This window comes from Pan troglodytes, chromosome 19, assembly GCF_028858775.2.
Source record: "Pan troglodytes isolate AG18354 chromosome 19, NHGRI_mPanTro3-v2.0_pri, whole genome shotgun sequence".
Lineage (NCBI taxonomy): Eukaryota > Metazoa > Chordata > Mammalia > Primates > Hominidae > Pan > Pan troglodytes.
This window is the reverse complement of record NC_072417.2, coordinates 30,307,319-30,323,495: the sequence shown is the minus strand read 5'-3', so window position 1 is coordinate 30,323,495 and position 16,177 is coordinate 30,307,319. Positions and strand designations below refer to the sequence as shown.

General features: G+C 38.8%; 1 protein-coding gene across 50 annotated transcripts in view; it reads right to left on the bottom strand.

Annotated features, from left to right (window-relative positions):
- Nucleotides 1–16,177, bottom strand: part of SYNRG (synergin gamma) — a 93,170-nt gene that overhangs the window by 43,864 nt on the left and 33,129 nt on the right. For all 50 annotated transcript variants that reach the window (XR_008540136.2, XR_010152892.1, XM_009432342.4 and 47 more), the window contains 5 exons: nt 11,696–11,892; nt 10,546–10,794; nt 8,705–8,838; nt 2,690–2,808; nt 2,414–2,476 (listed from right to left, as the gene is read on the bottom strand). Coding sequence is in view for 48 of the 50 variants with exons in the window: in XM_009432342.4 (XP_009430617.3) it covers nt 2,414–2,476; nt 2,690–2,808; nt 8,705–8,838; nt 10,546–10,794; nt 11,696–11,892 (762 nt within the window). In the remaining 2 variants the exon portion in view is untranslated. The remainder of the gene's footprint in view (nt 1–2,413; nt 2,477–2,689; nt 2,809–8,704; nt 8,839–10,545; nt 10,795–11,695; nt 11,893–16,177) is intronic.

Sequence of the window (16,177 nt, the reverse complement as noted above, 5' to 3'; positions counted from 1 at the left end):
AACATACTAAGTGAGCATTGTTTGGTTACTGCTTCTGTTTGAAATGATCTTGTGTCTTGGTTGTGGCCCGAGCTTTGAACTGCTACTTGCCATTCCCTTTCCTTCACAGAGCTCTCACCATTCTAACATGAAGGATTTGGTAAAATACGAGTTTGGTTGAGTCCTGCTTACTCCCACTTGGTCATCTTTGTAGGAATCCAATGTTTCATTGGTTTGTTTTTAAATTACTTTTAGCTGATGTTCATGAAGAAAAGTGAGTACCTATAACCATGCTACTAATGAAGGAAAATCCTAGCTAAGAAGGTATATTTCTGTATGAGAGCTGTGTCCTACCATCCTTTGGGCTCTCTGCTGGAAGAGTAGAATCAAATCTTATATAATGCCTTTTTAATTGTACGCTCTAGTATTATAGATGTAAGACAGTACTGTAATACAACTCTGTGAATGTATCTTGTACCTGCTTTATGATATGTACCAGTGACTATGCCTTAATCAAGTCATTTTTAATAATGTTATTCTAGAATATTTTCTTTCTAGATCATGAGTGAAAGGCTAAAAAAAACAAATAATAATGGTACCAAGTACCACAACAACAATAGAAAAAAAAATCTTGAAAAGAAAAAGACTGGCCAAGTGTGGTGGCTCACGCCTGTAATCCCAGCACTGTGGGAGGCCGAGGCGGGCAGATCACCTGAGGTCAGGAGTTTCAGACCAGCCTGGCCAACATGGTGAAACTCCGTTTCTACTAAAAATATGAAAATTAGTCAGGCATGGTGGCAGGTACCTGTAACCCGAGCTACTTGAGAGTCTGAGAAAGAAGAATCGCTTGAACCCAAGAGGTGGAGGCTGCAGTGAGCCAAGATCATGCCATTGCACTCTAGCCTGGTTGACAAGAATAAAACTCTGTTTCAAAAAAAAAAGACTAGTTGCTGCCTTTACAGTCCGCAGATTGCTGTACTGCTAATACTTCAAGCAGTGTAGTTTGAGTGTTAGCAGTACATTGTTGAGCAGTGTAATAAATCAGAGTAACCATGGCTCTCATTTGACAAGGGAATTTAACTTGTCATGCAAGCTTCCCGTGAAAGGGAATGTCCTATCTTCAGAGGAAACTACACTGATTTGGAATTTGCCCTGAATTTTATTTTATTTTTACTGTGACCAGGCTGGGGTACAGTGGCACAATCATGGCTCATTGCAGCCTCGACCTCCCAGGCTCAAGCAATCCTCCCACCTCAGCCTCTGGAATAGCTGGGGCCACAGGTGTGCACCACCATATCTGGCTTATTTTTTATTTATTTATTTTCATTTTTTGTAGAGACAAGGTCTCACTATGTTGCCCAGGCTGGTCTCAAACTCCTGGGCTCAAGCCATCCTCCCACTCTGGCCTCCCAAAGTGCTGGAATTACAGGCATGAGCCACTGTGCCTGGTATGCCCTAAATTTTAGAAAATAAATAATTCTCAATAGCTGAAGCACATTTACCTCCTTGTAATCTCCAGAACCATAAGAAGTAATCTTATCCCCCTTCTACTAGATAATCCCCCATTCAGCACCTATCATTTATTTTTTTTGAGATGGAATCTTGCTGTGTTGCCCAGGCTGGAGTGCAGTGGCATGATCTTGGTTCACTGCAACCTCTGCCTCCCTGAGTTCAAGCGATTCTTGTGCCTCAACCTCCTGAGCAGCTGGGACTACAGGCATGTGCTACCATGCCTGGCTAACTTTTTTGTATTTTTAGCAGCGATGGGGTTTTACCATGTTGGCCAGGCTGGTCTGGAACTCCTGACCTCAGGTGATCCGCCCACATCGGCCTCCCAAAGTGCTGGGAATACAGGTGTGAGCTACTGTGCCCGACCCTATCATGATATTTTTTAAAAACAATAGCTTTTTTTTTTTTTTTTGAGATGGAGTCTTGCTCTGTCGCCCAGACTGGAGTGCAGTGGCACAATCTCGGCTCACTGCAACCTCTGCCTCCTGGGTTCAAGCGATTCTCTTGCCTCAGCCTCCCGAGTACCCGGGGACTACAGGTGCGCACCATCACACCCGGCTAATTTTCATATTTTTAGTAAAGACGGGGTTTTGCCGTGTTGGCCAGGCTGGTCTCAAACTCCTGACCTCAGGTGATCCACCCTCCTCGGCCTTCCAAACTGCTGGGATTACAGGCGTGAGCCACTGCACCCAGCCTAAACACGGTTGCTATTATTAAGGTTTTTTGAATTAGAATACTTATAGTTTGAGTATCTATTATAAACATCACTACTATACCATATTGTTTTATCCATTCAGTTTTTTTCTCCTAAACACACAGACACACACACACTAAAATAAAGGGAATGCCACTGAAAGAACCATCGAAAACCCCTTTTTTATTAAAAATGGAAATAATTTATCCTTTTGAGGACTCAAAAACTTACCTAAAGGTTTATTCTCTGCTGTCTGTTCAAGTTCTCTGAAAGCACTATATTTATCACCAGGATCTATGACAGAAAGGACAGAAGCTCAGTTAAGGTTAGGAATCTTGAAATCACAGCTCCAGGCAGTGAGGCAGATTGGTTTAACCAAACACTATTAACATGTGGTATACAGGCATTTTACAGATTTAGCACAGAAGAGCACCACTTAAAGATTCATACAATTTAAATAGTATGCAATTCAGCATTCACAAGTTTATGAATTTACCAACTTTTTACCTCCAGGTGGAACAGTATTTTCAGAGGACTTGTCAGCTGCAATTCCTTTAAACACAGCATATTTGTCCATTGAAGGCAATGCTTTAGTTCCAGGAAGTGGCATCAACAAAGAAGGGGCACTGAAGGAAAAAATAAACATATTTTGATGACATTGAATCCTTCCTTTATCATCTAAAAGGAAGTTAGAATTAAAATGGCAAACAGGTATTTCATTAAAACTCATGGCTCTCTGCTTTAAAAGTTAGAAACTATATAGTATACATATATACCACAAATAAAAAAAAAAAACCATGTCCTTTTTCAAAAAACAAAACAAAACAAAAAACATTACCCAAACAATCATCTTTTTCTTGATTAAATGAAGAGGGGTCAGATCCATGCTGACTGTCTAAGCATCTCTTTAAGCCGTAATAACAACTGGAATGGCGTTGGAAGTAGATTATTAAAGAATGATGACTTCCTGCAATTTTAACTTAAGGTCCATAAAACTGCAAAAGTGAACTGTTCCACATATGTATATTCAATATTTTAAAATAAATCATGTTAACCTTAATATAAATTATTAACTTCAATGGGTTCAGAGTGCAGAGGTAGAACAGTTAAGATAAAAATCTATTTATGAAATGCTGTTCAAGCCAAAATGTAAATTGTTTTTCTTCTGATTGTACTGCATTGCCTACTGGCAGAAGTGCATACATCTGATAAGCTGCCATAGAGTTAATACAATTTGCATTTTTACAAAGATCACATCGGCGGTTCTAGAAGCTATCTTTGTAACAAAACAACAATCACTTCAAAATTAGATAAAGATACTTTTGCCTGTGGACATATTTCGTGCTGGATGGAAAAATAGCGTAATGAGTAGCATCTGTGTAGGTAATTCTTAGAAGGCTTAAACATATACTATAAAAGCATTACTTCTTTTTCTTCTTCTTCTTCTTCTTCTCTTATCAGACCCAGGCAGCTCCCTGGAAGAACCACCTTTACATATGAATGACTACATTCCACCACTAGTTTGTGTCATTCAATACCATGCACAAGTTATATAAATGGATTTCTATTGAGTTCTTCGCCCTGGAGCAAAAATCTTTCCACAGTCATTTAAACCTCCTTATCAGTGGCTTACAAGCAAGGTAAAAACTAGGCTGTGGTAGCTGCATGCTAATGGGGTACACAGTCCTTTAGGGCTTAATGCCATCAAATATTATGATTTCACATCACCACCAAACAGCTGCTACATAACTGATCTTGACAAATGAAATAAGTCATCATCTATACATTGTAAGTGGACTTTTTAAAAGTTCCATAAGTAATTAAAGTACAGTTCACTGTACAGAATGTTACATGGGAATAAGGGAAATTAACATCTTAGGGAAAAAAAAAAACCCAAAGTTGAATGATTTCTTTATTCTTCATGACCCTCCAGCTTTAGCTACGGTCTTTTAAGGCTCAATGGTAAAAATCTTTCTACTAAATGTTACACTTAATTGATTATTAATTTTAAAATTATATTCACAGAATTGGAAAAAAAACAACAACAGAATCTTTAGGGTAATGAACTACTGCTTGCTGATTAAAGTCAACAAAATTCCATTCAAAAAAAGTTATGACTCAAGACTGTAATTTTATGCATACTGCAAATGAATATTTCATTCCAGTTCTTTCTCTGAAGTTATTATTTTAAAATACCACTGTAATCACCATGAAAGTGTTTATGCCAGTTACATAGTAGTCATCAACCGTTCCAAACATGAAGACGGTATTTCTACACTTTCACACTAATGAAAATACTCAAGTGAGAAAGGCATATATGATTTTACACTTAAGAACCTGTATTCTACTAAAAGGTAAGACTTAAAAAATTCGGCCACAAAAAAGTATTTTACATTTTCTCTAGTGAATCTATTAGTGTTTTACAATCACTCCATATGACTGTGGTAGATAGCTTTATTTAGTTGCTTACCCTGCTAAATATATACATTTAAAAAGAAATATTTTGATCTCAGCAGAATAAACTAACCAACCCCAAAGTCCTATATGTTAGCCCTTTGTGAACTTTTATTTATTTATTTTTTTGAGACAGTGTCTTGCTCTGTTGCCCAGGCTGGAGTGCAGCGGCATGATCATAGCACACTGCAGTTTCGACCTCCTAGGTTCAAGTGATTCTCCTGCCTCAGCATCCCAAGTAGCTGGGACAGCTGGTACTACAGGCATGCACCACCATGCACAGCTAATTTTTGCATTTTATGTAGAGATGGCGTTTCCATAGGTTGTCCAGGATCAAGTGAAATCCTGGGCTCAAGTGATCTGCCCGCCTTGGCCTCCCAAAGTGCTAGGTTTACAGGCAAGACCCACTGCACCCAGCCTTCCCCGCCAGCTTTTTTTTTTTTTTTTTTTTGAGACGGAGTCTCGCTCTGTCGCCCAGGCTGGAGTGCAGTGGCGCGATCTCGGCTCACTGCAAACTCCACCTGCCAAGTTCAGCAATTCTCCTGCCTCAGCCTCCCAAGTAGCTGGGATTACAGGCACACACCACCAGGCCTGGGTAATTTTTGTATTTTTTTTTGTAGAGACGGGGTTTCACCATGTTGGCCAGACTGGTCTCAAACTCCTGACCTCAGATGATGTCTGCCTCGGCCTCCCAAAGTGCTGGGATTACAGGTGTGAGCCACTGTGCCTGGCCAACCCTGGCCCCCTTGTTAACTTTTCTATGATCAATGTCCCATATCTGCTTTGTTGATTAGGCTCCCGAGTGCCTGGCACATAGTATTTTCTGAATGAATGACTGGATGATGTTGCTGCCTTCCAGAGGCCCTTCAGGTCTTATGTGCGGGCTCAACTGCCATCTCTCCTTTGACTATCTAGTTTAACACCGAGTCTAACCAATTTCTCAGATATAAACTGTTCAGTGTCTATAACTCTAAACCCTGAGTAATTCTCATCATCTCACAGCAGGATTACCATGGCAACTGAATTTATTCTATACACAGTAGCAATAATCACTTTCATTGTGCCACTTCTTACTCCTAAAATGCTTTAAAATAGAGTATGTCATAAGTCATAAGCCATCCCACAACTGGTGCCGTCCTTAACTAATGTTATTTTCTCACAGACTAACAATGTTCTCCATCCCGGTCTACTCCTAAAACCTTACTTGCCTTTTCATCTTCTCTAACAAGTAATGCCCATTTTCTGTCCAAAATGGTCTTTCCTAGGCTTAGCTATTCACACCATGATTTAACAAATCTCTTTTTAAAACAATATGGAGTACAGATTATCATAAACTAGGGAATACATTTTATATGTACATTTAAGGACTAATCCTAAGAGAACGTTATCAGATAATTTAAATACCAGATAAAACTAAGTGTCTTTAGAGCAGGAACTGTGGTTTTTGCTTCTGTATTTCTCATGCCTATCCCAGTGTCTGGCATATAGCAAATGCTAAATAAATGTTTGCTGGATGAATAAATGAATAATGAGTATGAATTCTAGATAAAACCAAAATAGTTTCATTCAGCTGGGCATGGTGGCTCACGCCTGTAATTCAGGCACTTCGGAAGGCCGAGGCAGGCAGATCACCTGAGGTCAGGAGTTCAAGACCAGCCTGGACAATATGGTAAAACCCCGTCTCTACTAAAAATACAAAAATTAGCTGGGTGTAGTGGCGCGTGCCTGTAGTCCCAGCTACTAGGGAGGCTGAGGCAGGAGAATCACTTGAACCTGGGAGGCAGAAGTTGCAGTGAGCCGAGATCGCACAACTGCACTTTAGCCTGGAGACAGAGCAAGACTCCGTCTTAAAAAAAAAAAAAAAAAAGTTTCATTCAAGGAAAGTATGGAAGTAGTCAAGTCAGAGCTGTATGTAAGAGGAATAGCTGCAAAGTATCATATATGAAAGTAAACTATTACATGGAGATAATGCCACACAAAATTGCTAATATCCCATATATCTCAGGTCTGGCTACCATCTTAAAACTTTCTACCCCCAAATTTTAATTTCATCTACAAACAGTTTTGCTCAGAGAAATAAACCACCCATTTGATAAATTAGGTTTATAACCCACATACTATAATATAGTCATCCAACAGATCTTTATTAATTACATATGATGGGGCCAAGCACTACATATATAAACATGAATAATTGTCTTCAGATGCTTACAGCCTAGAAAGGGAAACAGTCAGGTAAACCAGCAATTACAATTAGGGCACAGATATTCATCAGGTACTACAGCAGTAGCAAAGGAGGTGGGAATTGGTTAGGAAAAACTTCCTATATTTAGCTGATTTCTGAAATGGAACTATAACTATAGGGAGATCAGGTAAGGGTATTTCAGACTGAAGCAAACAGAATGGATAAAACTTGGAAGAACATGGTCAGTTTGGAGTCATGCTGGCAAGGCTGGAGTGTAAGTCATGGGGAATATCAAGAGTTGAGAGTGGGCAGGAGTTAAGATCACACACTGTCACACAGAGCTGACAGAGTTAATGGTGGTAAAGGAGAGATGACAGAGCCAAAGTAAATAGCATGCTTTTAATTTGGTGACTGAATATGGTGACATCATTCACCAAGGAAGGGAATAACGATTTAACACATTTTTATTTGGCTTTGAGTAGGAAAACAATAAAGGTAATTTCATGCAGTGAATTTGAGATGCCTTGAGTCATTCAGATAGGGATGCTTAGATAGCAGTAGTACATATAAATTTTGTTCGAAGGAAGAGATCTGGAGTAGAAATACAATTTATGCATCTAGAAGGTTTAACTTGTGTTGGTGCAGCAGTCCTGGAAATACCAGCACTCTATGGTCACATTCCTTATATGTTTCTTCTATATGTTATGTACATGCATTTAATATATTTTTAAAATCAGGAGAATAATCTCTTTTCCTAATTTGTAATTCTCTATAATGCCTATCCCTTAGTTCTTGTTACAGTGTGTATGCAGCAAAGTGCTGACTAAGAGATAATCAATTGGCTAAAGGGGAAGAGATGAGCGAAACTGCATAAACAGGAACAGAGGAGACATGGAATATGTATTCTGACAATAACAAATTCGAAAAATAAAACCAAAGGAATTCATATCGCTTACTCTGGTGTCTGATGTGTTCCACTTTGCAGAAATATCTAAATACTTTTTTTAATATGCTGTCTGGGCATGGTGGCTCACGCCTGTAATCCTAGCACTTTAGGAGGTCAAGTAGAGAGACTCACTTGAGGTCAGGAGTTTGAGACCAGCCTGGCCAACATGGTGAAATGGTGAAACCCCATCTCTACTAAAAATACAAAAAATTAGCTGGGCATGGTGGTGGACACCTGTAATCCCAGCTACTAAGGAGACTGAGGCAGGAAAACTTGGGAGGTGGAGGTTGCAGTGAGCCGAGATCACACCACTGCCCTCCAGCCTGGGCGACAGAGCAAGACTCCATCTCAAAAAAAAATTAAAAATGCTGACAACATACTGAATCAGTTACTGTACCTGAAGGTTAAGGTGGCGTGTAAAACCTTAGAGAAATATTTATGCAGCTGTCTATGCAAACAACAGAAATCTGAAGGCTTAAAAGACACTAATGTCAAATATACAAGAAATGTGAATGAATATGATTAGAGTTCTGAATTATGATTCTGTGGAAAAGCAACAATATATAACATTACAAAAATGTGCAATTATGTGCTCCTGCCTAAAAAACTTTTTAACAGTTGAAGACCTTGCTGTAATACAGGAACACGAAGTCATCACTGCACAGGTGCTCTTAGCTATAATAAAGGTTTGGCACAGGTAAAAAAGAATATTGGCAGGCAGGTGTGTACTTACAGGAAACAGTAGGAGCTGAAGTTTAAGGTGGACAAAGGGGAGAGAAGTTTGAAAAGTAAAAGTATTAATACAGAGGGAATAAACACAGAAAGTAGTAGAGTAAGGAGTCTTAATTTTTAAATTTCTCACACCTAGCCTTCCTATTATGGATGCCTCTTTCTTAATGGTTAAATGCAATGTTAAACATATGAAGCTCTTTTCTACCTGTTTCCATGCTGGGAGTTACTTGTTTTTGAAGAAGCAGGCAACTCTTGGAAATCACTGAACGAGTCATCAAGGGATCCTGACTTAGAAGCATCTTGAAAATCCTGGAAGTCGTCTTCTTCTGGCTTTACTACCTAGGTTTATAAAGGTTATTTAAATAAATAGCACTGACTGACAAAATAAATACACAACAAATCAAAAGTCAATCTCAAAGACTGCCTTTAAAATTTCTCAGTTTAGATACATTAACTCAAGTGCTTACGGCAGGAATCCTGTTTTGTATTTTTAAATACTCTCTGGTACAAATGGTAAAAGACTGGTTTAAATAGCTAATTTAGGCTGGGAGCAGTGGCTCACGCCTATAATCCCAGCACTTTGGGAGATCGAGGCGGACAGATCTCCTGAGGTCAGAAGTTCGAGACCAGTCTGGCTAACATGGCGAAACGCCATCTCCACTAAAAATACAAAAATTAGCTGCGCATGGTGGCATGTGCCTGTAGTCCCAGCTACGTGGGTGGCTGAGGCCAGAGAATCACTTGAACCCAGGAGGCGGAAGTTGCAGTGAGCCGAGATCGTGCCACTGCACTGCAGTCTGGGCGACAGACCAAGACTCTGGCTGAAAAAAAAAAAAAAAAAAAGCTAATCTATACATTTGTAAAATAGCTGAATGATATTCATTGGGTTACTGAGCGCCTACCATCTTTAAAAGATATATCTAGCCGGGTGTGGTGGCGGGCACCTGTAATCCCAGCTACTTGGCAGGCTGAGGCAGGAGAATGGCTTGAACCTGGGAGGCAGAGGTTGCAGTGAGCCACGACCGTGCCACTGCACTCCAGCCTGGGCAACACAGCAAGACTCTGTCTCGAAAAAAAAAAAAATTAAAAAGGAAAGGTCAAAATGCTACAAAAAAAAAAAAAAAGACATACAGCTATATCATGCATGTTTGCAAATTAAGTGACACAAGCTCATCATAACCAATCACATACATGTACAAAGAGTGGACACTGACTCCTAATCCCACACTCCAGAAGTACTATTAACAGCTCATTTGTTTTAAAGACAAATGAGATTACACTATATTGCTCTATACTTTAACTATATAACAAAGACACATTTCCATGCAGTAAATGTAGATCTATCTCATTCAGTTTAATGATTACCACTGTGTGAATGAATTGAAATTTATTTAACCTTTCTCCTCCTGTTGGATATTTAGCTATTTCTACTTTTTACTCTAACAAACAATGTTACAACAAAAATTCTTGTATATCTTTGCTAATTCAAGTTACTATTCTTGGGATAGATTTCTAATAATGTGACTACTAGGATAGAAGATATAGACATGCTGAGGCTTTTTTTTTTTTTTTTTTAAACTCAGTCTCCTTCTGTTGCCAAGCAGGAGTGCAATGGTGTGATCATAATCATAGCTCACTGCAGACTTGAACTCCTGGGATCAAGTGATCCTCCTGCCTCAGCCTCCAGGGTAGCTGGGACTACAGGTACACACTACCATGCCCAGCTCAACATGTAGAATTTTGATTGCTATTGCCAAGTTTGCCTTTCAACAAGGCTGCACCAATAAGCCTAGAGTGTATTAGTCACTTTTACCCTACTTTTTCAATGACATTAAATATTATATATTTAAAACATTTTTGCTAATCTGAGAAGTGAAAAACTAAAGTATTTTAATTTCAGGTTTAGCAGTTTTCCTGAAAGATACAACCTAAGCATTTAAATGTGCTCACCATAATCCAGTAACCTACTCTATGTATCCCTGGAAAAAATGGTGCCCAGATTCACTTTCAGTGATTATCTGAAATATGCACAGCTTCGCCATTTACCTGATTTGCAGGGTAGGTTGGTATGAAACCACTAGAAGCCTGGGCTGCAGCTCCACCCACTGGTCCAACAAGGTTAATGCCCATGACTGGCTGTCCAAGGCTGAGGGGCATGGAGCCCGCAGGGCCTGAAGGTATCACAGTTGGCTGACTCACCGGCGTAGGCAGAGTCATAGAAAAGCCACTTAAAGTTGGAATAGGAGCTGCTGGGAACTGGTTTAAAGCATCAGGACTCATTGCAGGAACGCCCCTCTACAAATGATAGAAAGAAAATGGATTAGAGGATTGTAAACCACATACGGTCGAAATCTGGCAGAGACCGAAAGGTAAAAAAATCTGTAGCCTTTGCATGTTTCCACTCCAACTCTCAAAACTCATGAATTTGATTTAAGAAAAAAAGTTACAAGGTCAATGCAAACCTAATAAGAAAGAAATGGCCAACACATATCAGTTCTGACATTTTCACTTTCTGACAAGTTTGGTTAATTCTATATGATCAAATCATTTAAAATGACTTTGCAATAAAAGAAAAATTTATACCAGACTGAGAATACTTTATCTGTATCTATGAAATTTTAGAGAAGAATTTCAAAACACAGAGTAATTTCACCTATTACTGACTAACTTTCAAGTTCAGAGAATGTTAATATTAAAAGTCTTTAGGCCAGGCGTGGTGGCTCATGCCTGTAATCCCAGCACTTTGGGAGGCCGAGACAGGTGGATCACTTGAGGTCAGGAGTTCGAGACCAGCCTGGCCAACATGGTAAAACCCCATCTCTACTAAAAATACAAAAAGTAGCCGGGCATGGTGGTGGGTGCCTGTAATCCCAGCTACTTGGGAGGCTGAGGCACGAGAATCACTTGAACCCGGGAGGCGGAAGCTGCAGTGAGCTGAGATCGCGCCACTGCACTCCAGCCTGGGCAACAGAATGAGACTCAGTCTCAAAAACAAACCAAAACAAAAAGTCTTTAAACAAAGGAATAACTTGCTATTATGCACATCTTATAAACTCTACATTTTTGAAGGACTATATCCTGAAAATGATCTAAATTTTAATGTACAAGGAGTTACACAATGTAGTAAAAAAGATTTCATATCCTTGCAATTTATATTAATAAAGTCATTTGATCTAACTTAAGAAACATTGTTTACCTGTGTTACCGCTATCATGGCTAGAACGGTATAAAGTTCTTCTTTTGTAAGTTTGCCAGGTGTAGTTCGATTAGCTAAGGCCCATATCTGTCCAAGAGTTTCCCTGGGAAGCCCAGATGACATCAGAATGGGATACAGTTTGGCAGTATCTATTCCAGTTGGAGTCATTGTGGTTTCTAAGATTTTCTTATAGGCATCTATTAAAGGAAAGACCAGATTACAAATGGAAACACATTCCAAGTGATTTATTTTTTGGGGTGCCATTGTTGGTATACAAGAATAATCTTCAATAAAACTGCTTTAATAGAACCGAAGCCATGTCAGGGTTTAAATTGCTTTAAACATATTCAAGTGCAGCTGGGCGTGGTGGCTCACGTCTGTAATCTCAGCACTTGGGAGGCCAAGGCCAGCAGATCATCTGAGGTCAGGAGTTCAAGACCAGCCTGGGCAACATAGTGAAACCCCATCTCTACTAAAAATACAAAAGTTAGCCACACGTGGTGGCATGTGCCTGTAAGCCCAGCTACTCAGGAGGCTGAGGCAGGAGAATCACTTGAACCCCGAGACAAAGGTTGCAGTGAGCCAAGATCGCGACTCTGCACTCTGCACTCCAGCCTGGGCAACAGTGAGACTCCGTTTCAAAAAAAAAAAGAAAAAAATTTTTGAGATATTCAAGTGGAAATGTCCAGCAGACAATTAAGAGTCTGAAGTTTGGTACTAAAGATAAAATTTAGGGCTAGAGGTAAGACAAAGTCTTATAATTCAGTAGAAGATTGTAACAAGACAGCATGCTTTGGACTTTACAAGAGAAGCTGTAGAGTAATGATGGTAGGAACAGTTTGAAAAGAGCAACGGGAAGTAAGAATTATACCAACATCACTCTTCTCCAGTAAATTAGAGGCTGTGAGAGAAAACACCATTGGAGAAGGTGCTACGGAAATACAGCCTTTAAGGAAAGACCCAGTTTCTGTTAAGGTGAGGAAGCAGAACAAGTGTCTTAAAAAGGGGGGTACAGTTGGTGAGTTTTTGACAATAACATGGGTTTTCCAAAGGACCAAGTGGGAAATGTTGTTAGATACAGGGCTAAAATAAAGAATGCCAATATTGCATGGGACATACTTATACTAAAAAATTATTTGCTGTTTACCTGAAATTCAAATTTAACTGGGCATCCTGTATGGTTATTTACTAAATGTAGCAAGCTTAGTTAGGGAAATGAAAGTTAGTAGGGCTAAGGGGGACAGAGAAACTGTTTAAAACAAAAATTTTACATCTGGGATTATAAGTATGGATTACAGGTTAGTGGGCTCTCCATAAGAACACATATTTTTGGCCAGATGTGGTGGCTCACGCCTGTAATCCCAGTGCTTTGGGATGCTGAGGTGGGTGGGTCACAAGGTCAGGAGTTCGAGACCAGCCTAGCCAATATGGTGAAATCCTGTCTCTACTAAAAATGAAAAAAATTAGCCAGGCGTGGTGGTGCACGCCTGTAGCCCCAGCTACTCAGGAGGCTGAGGCAGGAGAACTGCTTGAACCCAGGAGGCAGAGGTGGCAGTGAGCCGAGATTGCGCCACTGCACTCCAGCCTGGGTGACAGACTGGTTCCGTCTCAAAAACAAACAAACAAACAAAAAACACCATATTTTGACTAGAAAGTATACGTGCATGTATGTTTGGAAGGAAGAGGGAGAAAGTAAAGTAATACAAACTGGCAGAAAATGGATAAAACTCCAAAATATACCAAGATCTAGATTTCGTTTGTTTGACTTGAGGACAGAGAAGAAAAGATGCAAACTGTCTACAGGCATTTGGAAGAAAAGCCATTATTTTAAAGTACAGTTGAATTGTACATACTATTTTGGTAGCAGCCTTTTGTCATTATGAGTAGTATCAGAAAATGCATTTGAATGAAAACTATAAAACATTAATGCAATAAATTGAAAGGGACATAAAAAAAATAGAGAAATATTCCATGTTCATGTTTTGGAAGAATCAATGTTGTTAAAATGTCCATAGTACCCAAAGCAATGGGTAGTACAGATTCAATGCAATCCCTATCAATACCAATTACATTCTTCACAGAAACAGAAAACATAATCCTAAAATTTATATGGTACCACAAAGGACCCAGAATAGCCAAAGCCATTCTGAGCAAAAAGAACAAAACTGGAGGAATTACAGTACATTACTGTATATTACCTGACTTCAAATTATACTACAAAGCTATAGTAACCAAAACAGCATAGTAATAACACAAAAACAGACACAGAGACCAATGGAACAGAATAGAGAACCCAGAAATAAATCCACACATCCACAGTGAACTCATTTTTCAGAAAGGTGCCAAGAACATACATTGGGGAGGGTCTCTTCAATAAACGGTGCTGGAAAAACTGGATCTCCATATGCAGAAGAATAAAACTAGACCCCATCCCACACCAAATAAAAAAATCAAATAGAAATGAATTAAAGATTTAAATCTAAGACCAGAAACTATGAAACTACTAAAAGAAAACTTGGGGAAACTCTCCAGGACATTCGTCTGGGCAAAGATGTCTTGAGTAATAACCCAAAAGTAAAGGCAATCAAAGCAAAAATGGACAAATGGGATCACATCAAGTTAAAAAGCTTTTGCACTGCAAAGGAAACAATCAACAAAATGGACAACCCACAGAACGGGAGAAAATATCTGCAAACTATCCATCTCACAAGGGATTAATAACCAAAATATATAAGAAGCTCAAACAACTCAATAGAAAAAAAGCTAATAATCTGATTTTAAAATGGGCAAGACAACTGAACAGGCATTTCTCAAAAGAAGACATGCAAACGGCAAACAAGTTTATGAAAAGAGGCTCAACATCACTGATCATCAGAGAAATGTCAATCAAAACTACAATGAGATATCATCTCACCCCACTTAAAATGGCTTTTATCCAAAAGACAGGCAATAACGAATGCTGGTGAGGATGTGGAGAAAAGGGAACCCAAGTACACTGTTGGTAGGAATGTAAATTAGTATAGCCACTATGGAGAACAGTATAAAGGTTTCTCCATAGTGGCTGTACTAATTTATAAGCCAAGATTCAAAAGCAACCTAAGTGTCCATTGACAGACGAATGGATAAAGAAAATGTGGTACATATACACAATGGAGCACAATTCAGCCATAAAAAAAATTGAGATCCTGTCATTTCCAACAACATGGTTGGAACTGGAGGACACTATATTAAGTGAAATAAGCCAGGCATAGAAAGACAAATTTCATATATTCTCATTCATTTGTGGAAGCTAAAAATTAAAACAACTGAACTCATGGAGACAGAGAATAGAATGATGGTTTCCAGAGGCTGAGAAGGGTAGTGGTGGGGGGAATAATGGGGATGGTTAGTGGGCATAAAAATATAGTTGGATAGGAGGAATAAGATCTAGTATTTGATAGCACTACAAGGTAGCTACAGTCAACAATAATTTATTGTACACTTAAAATAACTTACAGAGTATAATTGGAATGTTCATAACACAAAGAAGTAATACATGCTTGAGGTAATGGATACCTTATCTACCCTGATGTGATTATTACACATTGTATGTCTGTATCAAAGTATCTCATGTACTCCATAAAAATATACAATTATGTAGCTATAAAAATTAAAAATAATTTTTTTTTTGTTTAAAGAAGAAAATGCACTTTAAGGATTTTCTTTTCTTTTTTTTTTCTTCTTGGCTCAGCAGTAAAAATACATGTAAAGAAAAAGTAGGTCAGGTGCAGTGGCTCACACCTGTAATCCCAGCACTTTGGGAGACCAAGGCAGGCAGATCACTTGAGCCCAGGAGTTTGAGACCAGCCTGAGCAACATGACGAGACCCCATCTCTACAAAAAAATACAAAAATTAGCTGGGTGTAGTGGCATGCGCCTGTAGTCCCAGCTACTTGAGAGGCTGAGGTGGGAGGATTGCCTGAGCCTGGGGAGGTCAAGGCTGCAGTGAGCCAAGATCCTGCCACTGAACTCCAGCCTGGGTGACAGTAAGACCTTGTCTCAAAAAAAAAAAAAAAAAAAAAAGAGTAAACACTATCCTTCACATCTTCCAATGTGAAAAAAAAGATCCCACATGGTCTTTTATTTCATATAGTATTACATGACAAGTCATAGAAAGAATATTTTTAAAAATATAAACTAAGAATTCAGAAAATTACATTAAATATTTTAGTAAAATTCTTGATAAGTTATTAATTGCTGAAGTAAATATTTGATAATGTCCATTAAAGCATAATAAATCTAACAGAGCTTTTAGAAATAAAAGTATGATGGTTGATAAAACATTAAAACAAAACTATTCTCCTCTATTTATATAGTTATTCCATATATGAGGCAGTCTTATGAAACACGACATTTATTTAATTTCTGTACTCTTTCAGAAAAAAAGAAAAGTGACAACTCCTCCTGCATATTTTGTAAGTACAACAGTAAATATTTACAACT